Raw genomic sequence first — 15447 nt, 5'->3', positions numbered from 1 at the left:
ATATTTGTAATAACTATTCAATATTAACAACACATATCCCCATACACCCATGGTGTACAATCACGTGGTGTACCTAGGGAAAGCATTATGTATGAACAATATTACATAAATAGTTGGATAAGTTTGGAAGTTTTCCATCGTCTCCTACCTATTAAACAGGAGACATTTCACACAGAGAGTTGTCACAATCTGGAACAAACTCCCCAGCGACTTGGTTGAAGCTGAAAATTTGGGAACATTAAAAAATAGACTGGATAGGATCCTTGGATCACTTAGTTATTAATGGACAACAAAGGAGCAAAATGGGTCCAATGGCCTCCTCTCGTTTGTAAAGTTTCTTATGTTCTTATGTTCTAGCACAGGTTCTCTGAAAAGAGAAAAGCAGTCTTTAAGCTTCATGGTCACTTTGGCAGACATATGGCTCTGGAAGCAAAAGCAACATTTTTTTTCTGTTGGAATTAGAGCAGAAACAGGGAGAGCAGCTTTGACATACATCTCAGGAAGCCTCCCAGATGGGTGACACAATTCCCACTGATGCCTACTTTTCCAGGGTTGCACTGCATCCTAAAGTTTCCATTTAAAAGAAAACCTCAAGACCTGGTGGAAACCTCCCCAAAGCAACATGAGCCAAATGATCGAGAGGCATTGAGAGGTCATAGCCTCTATTTCTTCCTATGCTTTTATTTGTTGTTTTTACTTTGCTATATTTTATAGACATGTTAAATTATTACATCAGAGTGAGAATAAACTCTTTATGTGGAAATGTGGATATCACAGATTTATAGTGTGATTAATTTAAATTTAAATCTATTGCTTTATTTAGTAGTCCAAAATGTTTCACTGCCACTTGTTTTAAAAATAAATATTAAATTAAAATCAGAAGGAATATATTGAACAAATTTATTTTTATTTGATTGATTTCCCATCCTTTTCATGCCTTTATTTGGAAAGCACCTTCTGCGATCTACTGCAGTTGCAGAAGGTGGATCAGAAATGCACGGAATCGAAACTATCATTATTGGGTAATGGCCTCCAGCGTTTTGAGTTTTGTCTGTAAGTGTGTACAGACCACAAGAGGGCACTGCAGATCATCTTCAAGGACGTGGCTCTATGCTACATTGTTTGCAGGACTCCAATACTGGCCTCTGTGAAAACTATGAGGCAGGTGCATTTTTTGGGGCTCTTCTATGTATTCATATATAAGTGCTTATATAAGAGATTTAATCTGAGGTATGCTTAGTGAAATTTTCCCAGATTTCAGGAAGGAATCTTTGAAAATGATAAGAAATACTTCAAGCAGCCAATCCTATTTAAATCAATCCTCTTTTCAAATGACAGGGATGTCTAATGCAACCATATGTGTAATTTAACCATTAAAGCTTTGATTCTCATTTGTAAAGGTGGGAGGGGATCTCAAAAAACCTACAAACCTACAGGGCTATGGCCTTCCAATTCTGTTACTGCCTACAAATGATGTACAATGAAAATTTAATTTTACAGTAGAAAATTATTCTGCAGTAGAAATAACATGGAAAGTATTCAAACCTGAAGTTAGGCAGCATCATATGATTACAATGGGGGGGGGCAAAAGTGTAACCAATTGCTTTTAAGTTCAATGGAGTCTGTGTGCAATTAAAGTGGTTCACGTGATCCTGCCTGTGTAAGGTCCCAAAGTTGGCTTGTACATTCAAAATAAAGACACTACCATGAAGACCAAGGAGCTTTCAAAACAACTCTGGAATAAAGTAGAAAGGCACAGATGAGATGAGTGGTATAAAAAGATTTCAAAGGCATTGAATATCACTTGGAGCACAGTCAAAGTCGATCATTAAGAAATGGAAGGCATACGGCACCACCCAGAATCTGCTCAAAGCCGGGCATTCTCCGGCAGAGAAGCCACCAAGAGACCAAAGACAAATCTGAAAGACTGCAGGGCCTATATGGCTCAAAAAAGCCTTTGCAAAATCCCATTTGGAATTTTCAAAAAGATTAATTGGCCTGATGACACAAAACAAGTACTATTTGGCATACATTTCAAATGTTATTCTGGTGCAAATCCAACACAGCATACCATGCAGATAACACCATCCCTACTGTGTGGCATGGTGGTGGCAGCATCATGGTATGGGGGTGCTTTGCATTGGCAGTGACTAGTTTGTCAGGGCAGAGGGCAAATGGATGGAGCTAAACACCGTCAAATCCTTGAGGAAAACTGTCCACCAACGATGCAACTTGACAGAGCATGAACAATTTTGCCAAGAAGAATGGGTGAATCGGTACAATCCAGATGTGCAAACCTGGTAGAGACTTACCCCAAAATACTCACAGCTGTAATTGTTGCCAAAGGCAGTTCTACCTTTGAAGTGTGAACACAACATGTGTCTGCACAACATATACAAAGATTTTGCCATGGTTGTGTGTGATTGTTTTTTCAAACAGTATAGGAAAATTATTAATTTGCCCTAACGGTTGTCAGACCATACGATGCACATCAAATATAAAGGCAGACATTTTAATGAATACTCAAGGAAGATGTTCAACATTAGAACAACGTTTATTTTTTCTTAATTTACTCCCACACTGGCATTCAATTTGGCATTGTTTGCCACCCAATGAAAAGAAGGAAATTATAAATACTGTTCCGATGGGGTTTTGCCATCATTTCAACTTTTTCACAACACCGATACAGATGAATTATGGATTTATTTTCCTTTTCTTTCTGTTTTTTGTTAGTTATTTTTTTACAAAATACAAATAAATTAAATTACACATATGTTCAGAAAATGAAATAGTTAAATAACAACAATACATACTTATTTACTCATAATAATAAATAATAAACAACAAAAATCTCTCTCCCAAAAAACTTTCATCAGACGTTTCCTGTTTCTTAATTCCACATTGTTTAAAATTTGAGAGGATTTTAGCATCCCTGCCAAAAAGCACAGATAACTCCAATTTGATGTTCACCACCACAGAGATTCAGGTGAGATAAGTACTTATAAGCAGAATCTGCTTTTAATTATTTTTTCACTTGGTAAGTTGCTTTGGTAAAAAAAACAGTTTGTTCACATCAAGAGGTGCATTGTTTCACAGAAATGTAGCTCTAAAAGAACTGCTGAACAAACAGTTCTGTCCACACAGGCCTTCAATTAGTCACTGACATGTGGGATCAGGATCACAAACATAATCTTAACACAAAGTGCCTGAAGTTGGCTTTATTATAATCCCTTTTATTTGGCATGCTATATATAATTTGAACTTATTTGTTCAAATGCTGAGCCAAACATTGTGCGTATGTTCTTGTTGGATTTTCAGTTTCGTCACCATTTATCACACACTCTGACGCAAAACCCGATCCTGTATGAACAAAGAAAAAACACCAGATTAAGACGTCTCTGACACCACATGCCACGTCACACTGGACATCGCCCATGTGGAACCACTAGATATATTTTTAATATAACATGGCACACACAGTGGAAATGTGTGATTGCTTTATTTTTCAAATGCCAAAATTATCCCCCTTTAATATGTTGAGCATATATCAAGAAATTATGCAGAATATATGTAGACATTAACTCACCATATGTTTCCAAAAAGGGAGATAATTTTGGCATATGAAAAATATAGATCACACATTTATACCAGATGTTAACAAATATAGTTTTGTTGCTAATGGTCCCAAAAAGGTTCGCTTTCCGTCTCTGTTCCCACCAATGGAATCATTCTGTTTTCAGATCAACCGTTTTCTCCAGGGCAGTATAAGTGCACAGAGAGGCTGAGAACTGACAAGAGGCCAATTTAAAGGTATTCAAGGATATTGGAAAAGGAGTCAAAATCTGAAAAACCATTGGCTTTTACACAGTGTCTTAGTTTCTCCCTGAATATCTAGATCTGTCTAATACTAGCAATATAATAATAATAATAATAATCATAATAATCATAATAATCATAATCATAATAAACTAGCTAGTATGTCTTATTTTGGGAACTGATGACACAGTAATAATGTTCTCTGTCCTTTAAACTTCCTAAGCAAAAGCCAATAACAGTTCCATTGTTAATTCTCAGTTTTACAGGCTGTCTTTATTCTATTTACAAACAAGTCTTTGTCAGTATTACAATACTGAAGGGAACTAATGTGCATGTGTTTATACAGACTTATCTCTTAGCGATTTACAGTGTCTCAAACACAGTGCTGGTGACCAAAACAAGTGGGTGGGGGAACTTTTCCCAGACAGGCTTATTAAATATTTAATGGTCTGTATTTAGAACCTTTAAACTTACTGTATAAAACACTACAAGGACTACAAGATGGTCTTTGGTCCCTAGCAAATTCAGAGGTTGAATCTACTGTGCAGCAGAGCTAGAAATCTACAAAAAAGTTGCAAAAATGTGTAGAGAGCTTTTGAGTCTTCTGAAAATCCAAACCAGTATCACAGTTAATAATGGATATATTTGTCAACACAAACACACACACACACACATATATATACATACATGCTGTAGATTGAAACAAATGGAGGCCTTGGGAAACAATATATATATATATATATATATATATATATATATATATATATATATATATATATATATATATATATGTGATTATTATATATACAGTATGTGTGTGTCTAGCTGCCTAATAAGGGAAGGGCAAAATACACAAAATCTGTGTCAGGCAAATTTGTCTTTTCCATTAACGGACAATGTGACTCAAGCCTCAGTATGGATATTTACTCTTTCAGTCTCAGCCAAAAAAAAACATTTAAATGAACATTTACAACTGACAAGGACCTAGAGGTGGGTGGGTGACCGATGATATTTAGGACGCAAATCTTTGGAAGTGCTTCTATGGCAAGACACTAGATGTAATGGCCAGGGGTGGAGAGGAGGGGGGTGGGGGGTGATTTGGAGTTGCCTGATGTCAGTTTGTGAAGTCTTTGTCTCTGCTGAAACAGTTCTGTCATCCTGTGGCTGGTTTCAGCACCTGCTTGTGATGGACAAACCGATCCCAATAATGGAGTTATCAGCGCCGTCTTGTCTTTGGAGTGATGTTACACAAAGGCTGTGAGCTCCCATTGGCTCCCTGGAGTTCGTGTGTACAGGCATCTCTAAAACCTACAGGCAGGACTTTCACAAACCAGCCCCAATTTTCCTGTCATTGGCCCCTTCTCCCAGCTCATCTTCAGAATATGAGCTGTGGGGGCTGTAGCTTAGGTCTGTGGTGTGTTGTAGGTAGTCTGTGGGATGGCCCAAGCTGCTGCTGAATTCCCTGTGAGCTGCCTCTTCTTCTTCCTCCTCCTCTTCCTCCTCCTCTTCCTCCTCCACTCCTCTTTCCCCCAGGGACCCACGGCTCTCCCCGGGTTTGTCCACCTGCTTGCCCCCTCGCTGCCTCTCTGCCTCGGCCTGGGCTGCCTGCTCTTTTGCCTTGCGGCTGCGTTTCCACTTCATCCTCCGGTTCTGGAACCAAATCTTCACCTACGGAGGACACAGACCAGGACAGACAGTCAGACCAAACAGACCTAGGCTTGGCATGCATTTGCAAATGCTGTTTAAGTCCATTTGAAGATTGTATGCTGCCCTTTGCATTTGGAAAGCAAGACCTTCTAAAACATAGCCCCAGCCACCACCCAATTAGCTCAATCAAGGCACTTTTCAAGTCCTTCAAAAGCTTTGCCCTTCCAAAGCATGAGAAGATCACAGACAGGTTTGGCTGAACTGAATTTGTAGAGTTGTGATATTAAAACAAATATTTTCTTAGTAAACAGGGGTGCAAACTGGAGGAATAATTGATCTAGTTATTGCTCTCAGTTACTGCCTGTGGTCTTAGTGGACTGGAGTTAAACGACCACTACTATAACCAAGCCTAGGGAAACCTCAAAAAACACGCACAAACACTTCTCACCTGGGTCTCTGTCAGCATCAGCGAGGTGGCCACCTCAAAGCGCTTTGGCCGGGACAGGTACTTGTTGAGTTTGAACTGGTTCTCCAACTCCAGTAGCTGCTGGCTGGTAAACGCTGTCCGAGGTCGTCTACATTTCCCCATCAGGCCAGATTGTGGGGCAGCTGGAGGAACACAAACACAAAATGGACACGCTGAGTGATTGGCATCACCTGCCAGGGTGCCATTAGGTGCAATATCTATAAGCTATAACAGGAGCATTTCAAATGACTGCCACCAGGTTCACTGACTATTGGCACCAGCTCTGGATACAGCACATCTGGACTGGACTTTATACATCAAATATAGCACTTTCTGATCTCCATGATAAGAGTATCTGTTTTAGTTATACTGCCTAGAAGGGTGGCAACTATTAGGTCAGGGTCTTAAGCCATGGACCTCCAGAGATTTATTTTCTCCCATGAAGAGTCCATTATCCTATAGATTTAGTTTTTCTCTCCTCCTTGGTTACTGGTTTTCTTTTTTGTGTGCAGTGTTCTTTGGCAGTTGAAACATATTTGTTGTATATTATATTTATTAATACTTAATAAAAATTGATTGATTTCTGCAAATATTATGAATTAACTTTACGGAACAGTATGGAAATTGGAGGACTTGTCCACACACATCTCTGAATAAGTTTTTATTTGTATATATGTATATATATATATATATATATACACTCACCTAAAGGATTATTAGGAACACCTGTTCAATTTCTCATTAATGCAATTATCTAACCAACCAATCACATGGCAGTTGCTTCAATGCATTTAGGGGTGTGGTCCTGGTCAAGACAATCCCCCGAACTCCAAACTGAATGTCTGAATGGGAAAGAAAGGTGATTTAAGCAATTTTGAGCGTGGCATGGTTGTTGGTGCCAGACGGGCCGGTCTGAGTATTTCACAATCTGCTCAGTTACTGGGATTTTCACGCACAACCATTTCTAGGGTTTACAAAGAATGGTGTGAAAAGGGAAAAACATCCAGTATGCGGCAGTCCTGTGGGCGAAAATGCCTTGTTGATGCTAGAGGTCAGAGGAGAATGGGCCGACTGATTCAAGCTGATAGAAGAGCAACTTTGACTGAAATAACCACTCGTTACAACCGAGGTATGCAGCAAAGCATTTGTGAAGCCACAACACGTACAACCTTGAGGCGGATGGGCTACAACAGCAGAAGACCCCACCGGGTACCACTCATCTCCACTACAAATAGGAAAAAGAGGCTACAATTTGCACAAGCTCACCAAAATTGGACAGTTGAAGACTGGAAAAATGTTGCCTGGTCTGATGAGTCTCGATTTCTGTTGAGACATTCAGATGGTAGAGTCAGAATTTGGCGTAAACAGAATGAGAACATGGATTCATCATGCCTTGTTACCACTGTGCAGGCTGGTGGTGGTGGTGTAATGGTGTGGGGGATGTTTTCTTGGCACACTTTAGGCCCCTTAGTGCCAATTGGGCATCGTTTAGTATGGTGTTCCTAATAATCCTTTAGGTGAGTGTATATATATATATATATATATATATATATATTCTGGAATAGTGGGAATGTAGCCATATCTTTTGTGGATGGGGTTTGGCACTTAAAAACTGAATGTGCAAAACAATATCTGTAGATTGATTTTTATATTCCTGTACAAGTCACAAATTATTATTATTATTATTATTATTATTATTATTATTATTATTATTATTACTATTATACCTTTCCTGCTACTACTTTAGATAATAAGTAGGCTCATACATTTCTTATTTTGATATTTCTTCCATTCATATATCAGGTTTAAATTCCCACTTAATTAAACAGTGACTAGGTATATCAGATTTATCCTGTATGTGTAATCTGCAGCTGTTGTTCTGTGATAACTTGTAAGAGTCTTTACAACCAAACTTCCCAGAAAGTGATCTTCTGAAATGTGTACCTCTTCATTTCAATTTGAAATGTCAGTATCAAATGATACCTGACTTCATGTCACGACCATTAAAACCATAAAAATTCTCCATAGTAGGGAGTATAAAACGTAAAAAATATCCCATAATCATGATGGAGCGAATTACATTATGGTTTCAAAATTAATTATCTGACCACGAATGAAAAGCATTAATCAAACGAAACCTATCCTGTTAAAAGTGCTCTTGATCAATAAGGGATATTTGGAGCTTTACGTTTTAATTTCCCCTATCTCCTCGCTTCTCTTATAGAACGCCATACAAAATAACGTTTTTTGCGTCACTTATTAGTTTTTTAATACTATAAGCGGACATAAATGTCACATTCGTTTAAGCTGTTTGTGGAAGTTAAGGGTAATAATAACAATAGAACTTATAATTTAAACAAAACATTTATTTAAATAGATCTTATTTATTTTTTTATGACTGAAGAATTTTCTTCCATGGGCTACATCTGATAAAAGAAACAAGAAAACGAAACGAAACACTGAAATTCACCCTGATAGTTTTAATGTAAACTAAGCAAAAAAAATAAACGTCCTCTCACTTTCAACTGCTTTTATTTTCAGCAAACTTAACAGGTTTAAATATTTGTATGAAGATAAGAAGATTCAACAACTAAGTACTGCAGTGCATCTCCTCCTCATGGACTGCACCAGATTTGCCAGGTCTTGCTGTGAGATGTTACTCCACTCTTCCACCAAGGCACTTGCAAGTTCCCAGACATTTCCGGGGGGAATGGCCCTAGCCCTCATCCTCCGATCCAACAGGTCCCAGACGTGCTCAATGGGATTGAGACCGGGCTCTGCGCTGGCCATGGCAGAACACTGACATTCCTGTCTTGCAGGAAATCACGTCCAGCGAGGGTGGGTTTGTGCCCATAGGTGACGTTGTTTCCGGTGATGTCTGGTAAGGACCTGCCTTACAACAGGCCTACAAACCCTCAGTCCAGCCTCTCTCAGCCTATTGAGGACAGTCTGAGCACTGATGGAGGGATTGTGCGTTCCTGGTGTAACTCGGGCAGTTGTTGTTGCCATCCTGTACCTGTCCCGCAGGTGTGATATTCGGATGTACCGATCCTGTGCAGGTGTTGTTACATGTGGTCTGCCACTGCGAGGACTATCAGCTGTCCTTCCTGTCTCCCTGTAGTGCTGTCTCCCTTAGTGCTGTACGGACATTGCAATGTATTGCCCTGGCCACATCTGCAGTCCTCATGCCTCCTTGCTGAATGCCTAAGGCACGTTCACGCAGATGAGCAGGGACCCTGGGCATCTTTCTTTTGGTGTTTTTCAGCGTCAGTAGAAAGGTCTCTTTAGTGTCCTAAGTTTTCATAACTGTGACCTTAATTGCCTACCGTCTGTAAGCTGTTAATGTCTTAACGACCATTCCACAAGTGCTTGTTCATTAATTGTTTATGGTTCATTGAACGGGAAAACATCGTTTAAACCGTTTACAATAAAGATCTGTAAAGTTATTTTGATTTTTACAAAATAATCTTTAAAATACAGTGTCCTGAAAAAGGGACGTTTCTTTTTTTGCTGAGTGTATTTTATGTGTACACAATGTGTTTACTTCAGTCTTAACTTATTATTCGTCTTCGTTATTATTGTTCATTTAATACAAAAATAATTTGCTTGAATAAATGTTTCTTATAAACTTTGAACAAATACGTTTGGCTCAATTTAATAAACAGCTAAATAAATCCATGAAATACTGTTTCGAATTAAGTATGCAGTTCCGTATAGAAGTGTAATTATTGATAGTTTCTTTTATATTGAGCATAAGTAGCTACATCAACAACTACGAAGCAGAAAACATCAATAATATATAACAATGAACACCCAATAATAACTCTGGTATCTATCTTCCCCGATCCCTTCTTTTCTGCCTAATGGTGCGAAAACAAGTCCTTTGTCAAAAGGATTGACCCATTGAGGCAATACGAGCGACGCTTTAATTCATTGCGTTTCACTGAGCGCACATCCACAGACTCAGAGCAGTCTAATGCACCCAATTACCACAATGATAAATAAAGACGGCTTGTTTTAAGATAACAGTTTATATGCTATTCCTGAAATTGATGACAAGGGGAAATGAAAAAATAACAATGTTCTTTAACACACACTGTTGAGAAGCCCATATTAACTTAATGAAAATTAAACAATCTGCTAATGTTATGTAACCACTCTTGCCTAAATAGAGCGTGCAAACATTTTGTGCGAGATAATTTTCATAATAAAATCGTAAATGTGACATAACTCATCTCCAAAATTTGAATTACCCATGCTGTTTGGCATCAGTAGATTTCCACCTTTAAATTACAAACGACTGGCCGTTTTGTATCCAATTAAGTAATTGAAATAATGTATTTAATCTTCCCTTTCCAGGGCTATGAGAATTGTCACACTCTTGGCATATTTTAAAATTATGCATACTATATTAATTAAATATGTACATAATAATAATACAATAATAATAATAATAATAATAATAATAATAATAATAATAATAATAATAATTATTATTATTATTATTATTATTATTAATTATTAATGCATATTAATAATATGCATAAGGTAAAGACAATCGACCATCACGTCAGACAAAAATAATTCTGGCAAATTATGTTGGACAATTTTGCTGTGATTCCAACATTCTTTATATTATGTTTATCTTAAAAAGCGACATCTCACTATATTTTTGCTATATCACACTATATCTTTAGATTGTGCAGACCAATTTAATTTTAAATGGATAAGGACGTCTGCTAAGAAATAAAAATATATATATATATTGATTTTAATTTAATCTGTTGACAAAGATATTGATATCTTTTAATAAAGATCAATAGAGTTTTAATTTAATATCGATACCAAAACCTGTCAGCATGAAAAAACGGCAAGTTACAAAACAGCTCAACAATCTAAAGTGAAAGTGTTAAACCCATAAGCCAAATTACAAACTTTGGGCAAACTTTGACATCTCCACTTTAGACGTATTAGCCATTTTGTAATTTTGTGTTTTTCACTCTGACAACGTTATTGGTATAGATAGGACTGTATATTATATTAACATTCTATTGAACTTTAATAAATCGTTGATTGATCGTTGATGTTAATTGGTAATCAATTCAATGTCTACGTAATATTAAAGCAGCCCACGCAATCTAAAGCGTTATCGATATGGTGGTGCCATGAATAGGATATATTATAAACTAGTAAACGTTACGTTTATTTATTTATTTATTTTAAATGACAACCAACATTGTTCTCAGAACAAATTATTTACTATTTATGCGATTGGTGAAATCTATGAGATTAATAAAGCATATATTGTAATATAGTTACGACGCATAATGAAATATAAAAAATATGTCAAATTAGTATAGAATGCATGTTTGCATATTATAAAATATTGTAAATCTTATTAGTATTGTGGTAGTAGCCTCCCCCCCCCACACCCACACATACACAACGCCTCCCTTATTTAAATGCAATCGAGTTTATTATTGCTTTAATTTCCTGCTAGTCCACCTTATCTTACCGCTTAGTGCTTGACCGAGCAGCGATACACATTTACAGTTAAGTGAATTGCAGTCTCAAATGGCTGATTAAAATTGTTTTATATACTTTTTTCTCGGCTACGTTTATAGGACTGGTTTAATAAATTATCGAATTAACTATAATAAATGTCACGTAAGCCTAGTGACAAATTAACCCACTTAATCCATCTTCATATCGTTCATTCTCTTTGTATCACCTTCCCATAGACCTTCAGCTTCAATCATCAGTTTTACAATCCGATTATTCTCCGAATTGTAATTCTTTGGCAGCTTCAATCATCATTTTGTTGAAACTCCATTTCAAGATACAAAGACAGCCAACTGCATCACAAACTGATCTGCATAGGCCAAGGCTATTCTACAATCACAGGACAGATGCATTAATGTGGTATTTAAAATACAGCTGTTAAACCATTGGTATTTATATGCATAAGTAACCCCTTTAAGATTAAGATTACATTTAGAAAAACACAATCTACTTTGAAATTCAGTGTTGCCTTAAGAAAATCTATTCTGACAATTTAACCAAGTCTAATAGACCTGTACATATCACAGATCAAATGCCTCCAGGTTATGATTGGTGGCTATAGCTGGTGCAATATTAACAATTATTCAGATAACTAATATGCAGGTAACTATACTGTAATACTGTGGGTCATACATATACGGTATATGAGTCCAATCTAAGCCTTTAAATAAAAAAAAAAACACCATATACTCCATTTAGAGAACAACACATATCAGGACCTGAAGTTATTCTTCTAGATGTTTACAAACTGTTTAATTCTTCCAAGGCGAGCTAACACCCAAGAAAAACGAAAAGAAGACTTGGCGTTTCCATTGTAGGCAATCGGGGTCCAGAGTTTGAAAACGAAAGAAAGAAAGAAAGAAAGAAAGAAAGAAAGAAAGAAAGAAAGAAAGAAAGAAAGAAAGAAAGAAAGAAAAAGAAAAAAAAATCTATAGACATTCTATATATGTTTAGTTGTTTTGACTGTTCTAACAGTTCAGGGCTTGTCTTTTTTAAATGTTAAGTTTACTAAATAAATAAAGAACAAACAAATACATAAATCATTCAAAATGCGCTTACTGTTGTAGTCCGGTAGCCGAGGTACCATGATGCCGGCCCGGATCCAGTGCTCCAGTGGGAAGGACCCCGCTGCCGCAGCCACCTTCAGGTGCTCCGGGTACGGCTGCGTCAGGTGCGAGAAGCCCGCATAGGTAAATGCTGGATGCTGGCTTCCCAATGCGGAGATCGGGTACATGGGCGCGGGGTACATGCCGGGGATCGCTCCCTGCGGCAATGAAGCCAGTCCTGGGTGCGGCAGGTGGAGAAGACCCGGTTTAGGGATAATCCCCGTTTGAAGCTGCATTGCTCCAGGTGTTGCACGGGGCGAGGGGGTCTCCGTCCTGAGGCAGGAGATGGGGCTACTGCCAGGACTGTCTAAACTCAACCCCGGGGAGGAGGCGCCGGGAGCTGCTCTGGGAGCCTCGTCCGCCAGGAGGGCATCGATCCGAAAGTTTTTAGACTTCTCCATGGCTGTGATGTCCGGGCTACAACTAAAAAGCGGTCGAGCAAGTCGTCTGAACACTTTTGTGTGTGTTTGTTTAAATATCTGCGAAATAGGCTATATGTCCCTCTCTCCAGCTAGACCGATTCCTACCAGATGCACATATAGGCGCAAGTCTTGGACAAGATGCACATATAGGCGCCAGGCTTAGATTTCCCTAATTACCGCCTTTCATTTCCTTGTACCTCTTTGAAGCTCCCGATGCGCTACACTCCATAAACCATTTTAATGGCAGTGCATCACAAGTCATGCATCTACAGAGCCTTGCAATTTCTCGCGATCTTGATTCCCTGTGAAGTGAAAACGCAGTTACTGAACTACAAAACTGCACCGACAGGTTTTCTACACATAACGGATGATAGTCCTTTACAACGATTATATTATATTATATTATATTATATTATATTATATTATATTATATATTGTACACATTATATCTCAATTTCCTTGTCTAACGTGTTTTATTAGTGTTATCGCCTCTTGCCCACGCATTCTCGTCTGTGGCCGTTACGTGCTATCCTCAGCCTTTGCCTCCTGTAGGGTTTATGCCAACTTTACCTGGCGCTTTGCTCCAGACTCTCAAATCTCAAACCCAGAGCCTAACACCCAACCCGTCTCTGGACTGTGGTTGGCTCACAGGTCCGACCCTTTGACAGCTCTCTAATTAACTAATTACACCCTCATTTAGGCCCGCCTCCCTCGGCAGGATCAAATCGAAGTACGTCATTCTCAGCCCTTCCAAGCCAGCGACCGCTTGATGTCGGCGTGTTTCAAATGTCAAGGACTAGTTTTAGTACGGGTTCAAAGAATAAATATCTCATGATAGAAATATAAAGACTCATCCTATCCGTCTCAACACATAGGCGACAAACACTGCACAACAGCATCAACACAAATAAAAATACACACCAAAGTACAAGATCAGTAGTTATAATGAAAATGATCGCATTATATCATGCAATCTTAAATAATAATAAAAGTGCAGTCAATAAGGGAATTAAAATCGGTCTGTTCTTATCAAGCAGCATATGGAATACACCTTTTTAAAATAATTTATTTGTAAAGATTACGGCCTTGTTGTTTCATATGTACATGCGTGTTATTTAGTATTGTTTCAATAGCCTACCCCTTTTAATTGGAGACACAGAAGTAAATGTAACTTAATTCGTCTAATACTGTATACTAAAAACAATACTGTATGGTAAAAAGAAAAACCGAAAACAGCAACGTTTGTAACGGTTTGTATAAGATGTGTGTGTGTTTGTGTGTTTGTATGTGTGTTTAAATAGGAGTTTGTTAAATGAAAACAAATCATGATTTAGAAATATTGTTTTCTTAGTTTTTCGAAGATTCTATTAACAAAATTACATTAACAATTTATATACTTTGAAAACAAAAATATGCCTTTTTTAAAATCATTTATATTGTTAAATTATATAACAGAAAAAGGTTGCACCATGGAGATACTTGGCAATAGATACGAGGTTATATCTATAGCAAATGATTTATATTTTAATTAGCGCGATTTTAACGACTTGCTGATTTTAAAATTCTAGGCTAAAATAGTGCTGTAATTAAATTTTACGATCCAGAATTATACATAAACCGTAAAAGAGTGCATTAGGAGATGGTGTGATTTAGCATCAGAAACCCATCTCTTCCCACATACATTCAACCTCCCCGCTGTTAATTTATTGCATCTCCTTGATTGTAATTTATTAATGATTTGAAGTAACAAACCTTCAAAAACAATTATGCTCTGAAATGATCATGTGAGTCAGTTACAGGAATTCTTCCTCTCTCTGTCCGACTGCAAAACTATTCAACTCGATCCACGAATCTGTCTTGTTTTAACGAACAATGTAATTTCCCCCTATATTATTATTATTGATAATATACAGATATTTGTATAAAATGAATTTATTTTACTTATGTGGCTCAATAATAATAATAATAATAATAATAATAATAATAATAATAATAATAATAATAATAATAAGTAGTAGTAGTAGTAGTAGTAGTAGTAGTAGTAGAAGAAGATAAATAAAAATTATGATGATAATTAATATATTAAAATAAATTGACATTTATTGGACACAATCAATGGACACAATAAATGGACACAATCAGCCTATATAGGCCATCATTTTAAATTCCAATACTTGCACCTTTAATCGAATATATACATGTTTATCAGCTCAATAGTAGCTTCTCAGATACGTAGAAGGAACCGTTCAAACACTGCTAAAATAAACATGACGCTCAGTTCCCATACATTTCCACTAACTTACTTTCCTTATCTTCAAAGGTCAGCGGGTCTGCATTAGTAAAAGGTATACAGACAACTGGCGTCAAATTAGTTTCCGCCAGTGAATTTCAAGAACATGATTACTTTACTAATGCCATATAAAATAAT

The 15447-nt window shown here is 37.2% G+C and overlaps 1 protein-coding gene across 1 annotated transcript; it reads right to left on the bottom strand.

The window, feature by feature from the left end:
• Window positions 1–4621: 4621 nt before the first annotated feature.
• Window positions 4622–13566, bottom strand: LOC136711804 (motor neuron and pancreas homeobox protein 1). The gene is made up of 3 exons (XM_066688275.1): window positions 12551–13566; window positions 5912–6072; window positions 4622–5484 (listed from the first exon to the last, which is right to left on the bottom strand). The coding sequence occupies exons 1-3, from the start codon at window positions 12996–12998 to the stop codon at window positions 5140–5142; spliced, it is 954 nt and encodes a 317-aa protein (XP_066544372.1). The 5' UTR covers window positions 12999–13566; the 3' UTR covers window positions 4622–5139.
• Window positions 13567–15447: the final 1881 nt, after the last annotated feature.

The sequence above is a fragment of the Amia ocellicauda genome, chromosome 16 (assembly GCF_036373705.1).
Source record: "Amia ocellicauda isolate fAmiCal2 chromosome 16, fAmiCal2.hap1, whole genome shotgun sequence".
Taxonomy (NCBI): domain Eukaryota; kingdom Metazoa; phylum Chordata; class Actinopteri; order Amiiformes; family Amiidae; genus Amia; species Amia ocellicauda.
The sequence above is the reverse complement of the archived record's forward strand: the minus strand, read 5'-3'. Positions and strand labels throughout refer to the sequence as shown.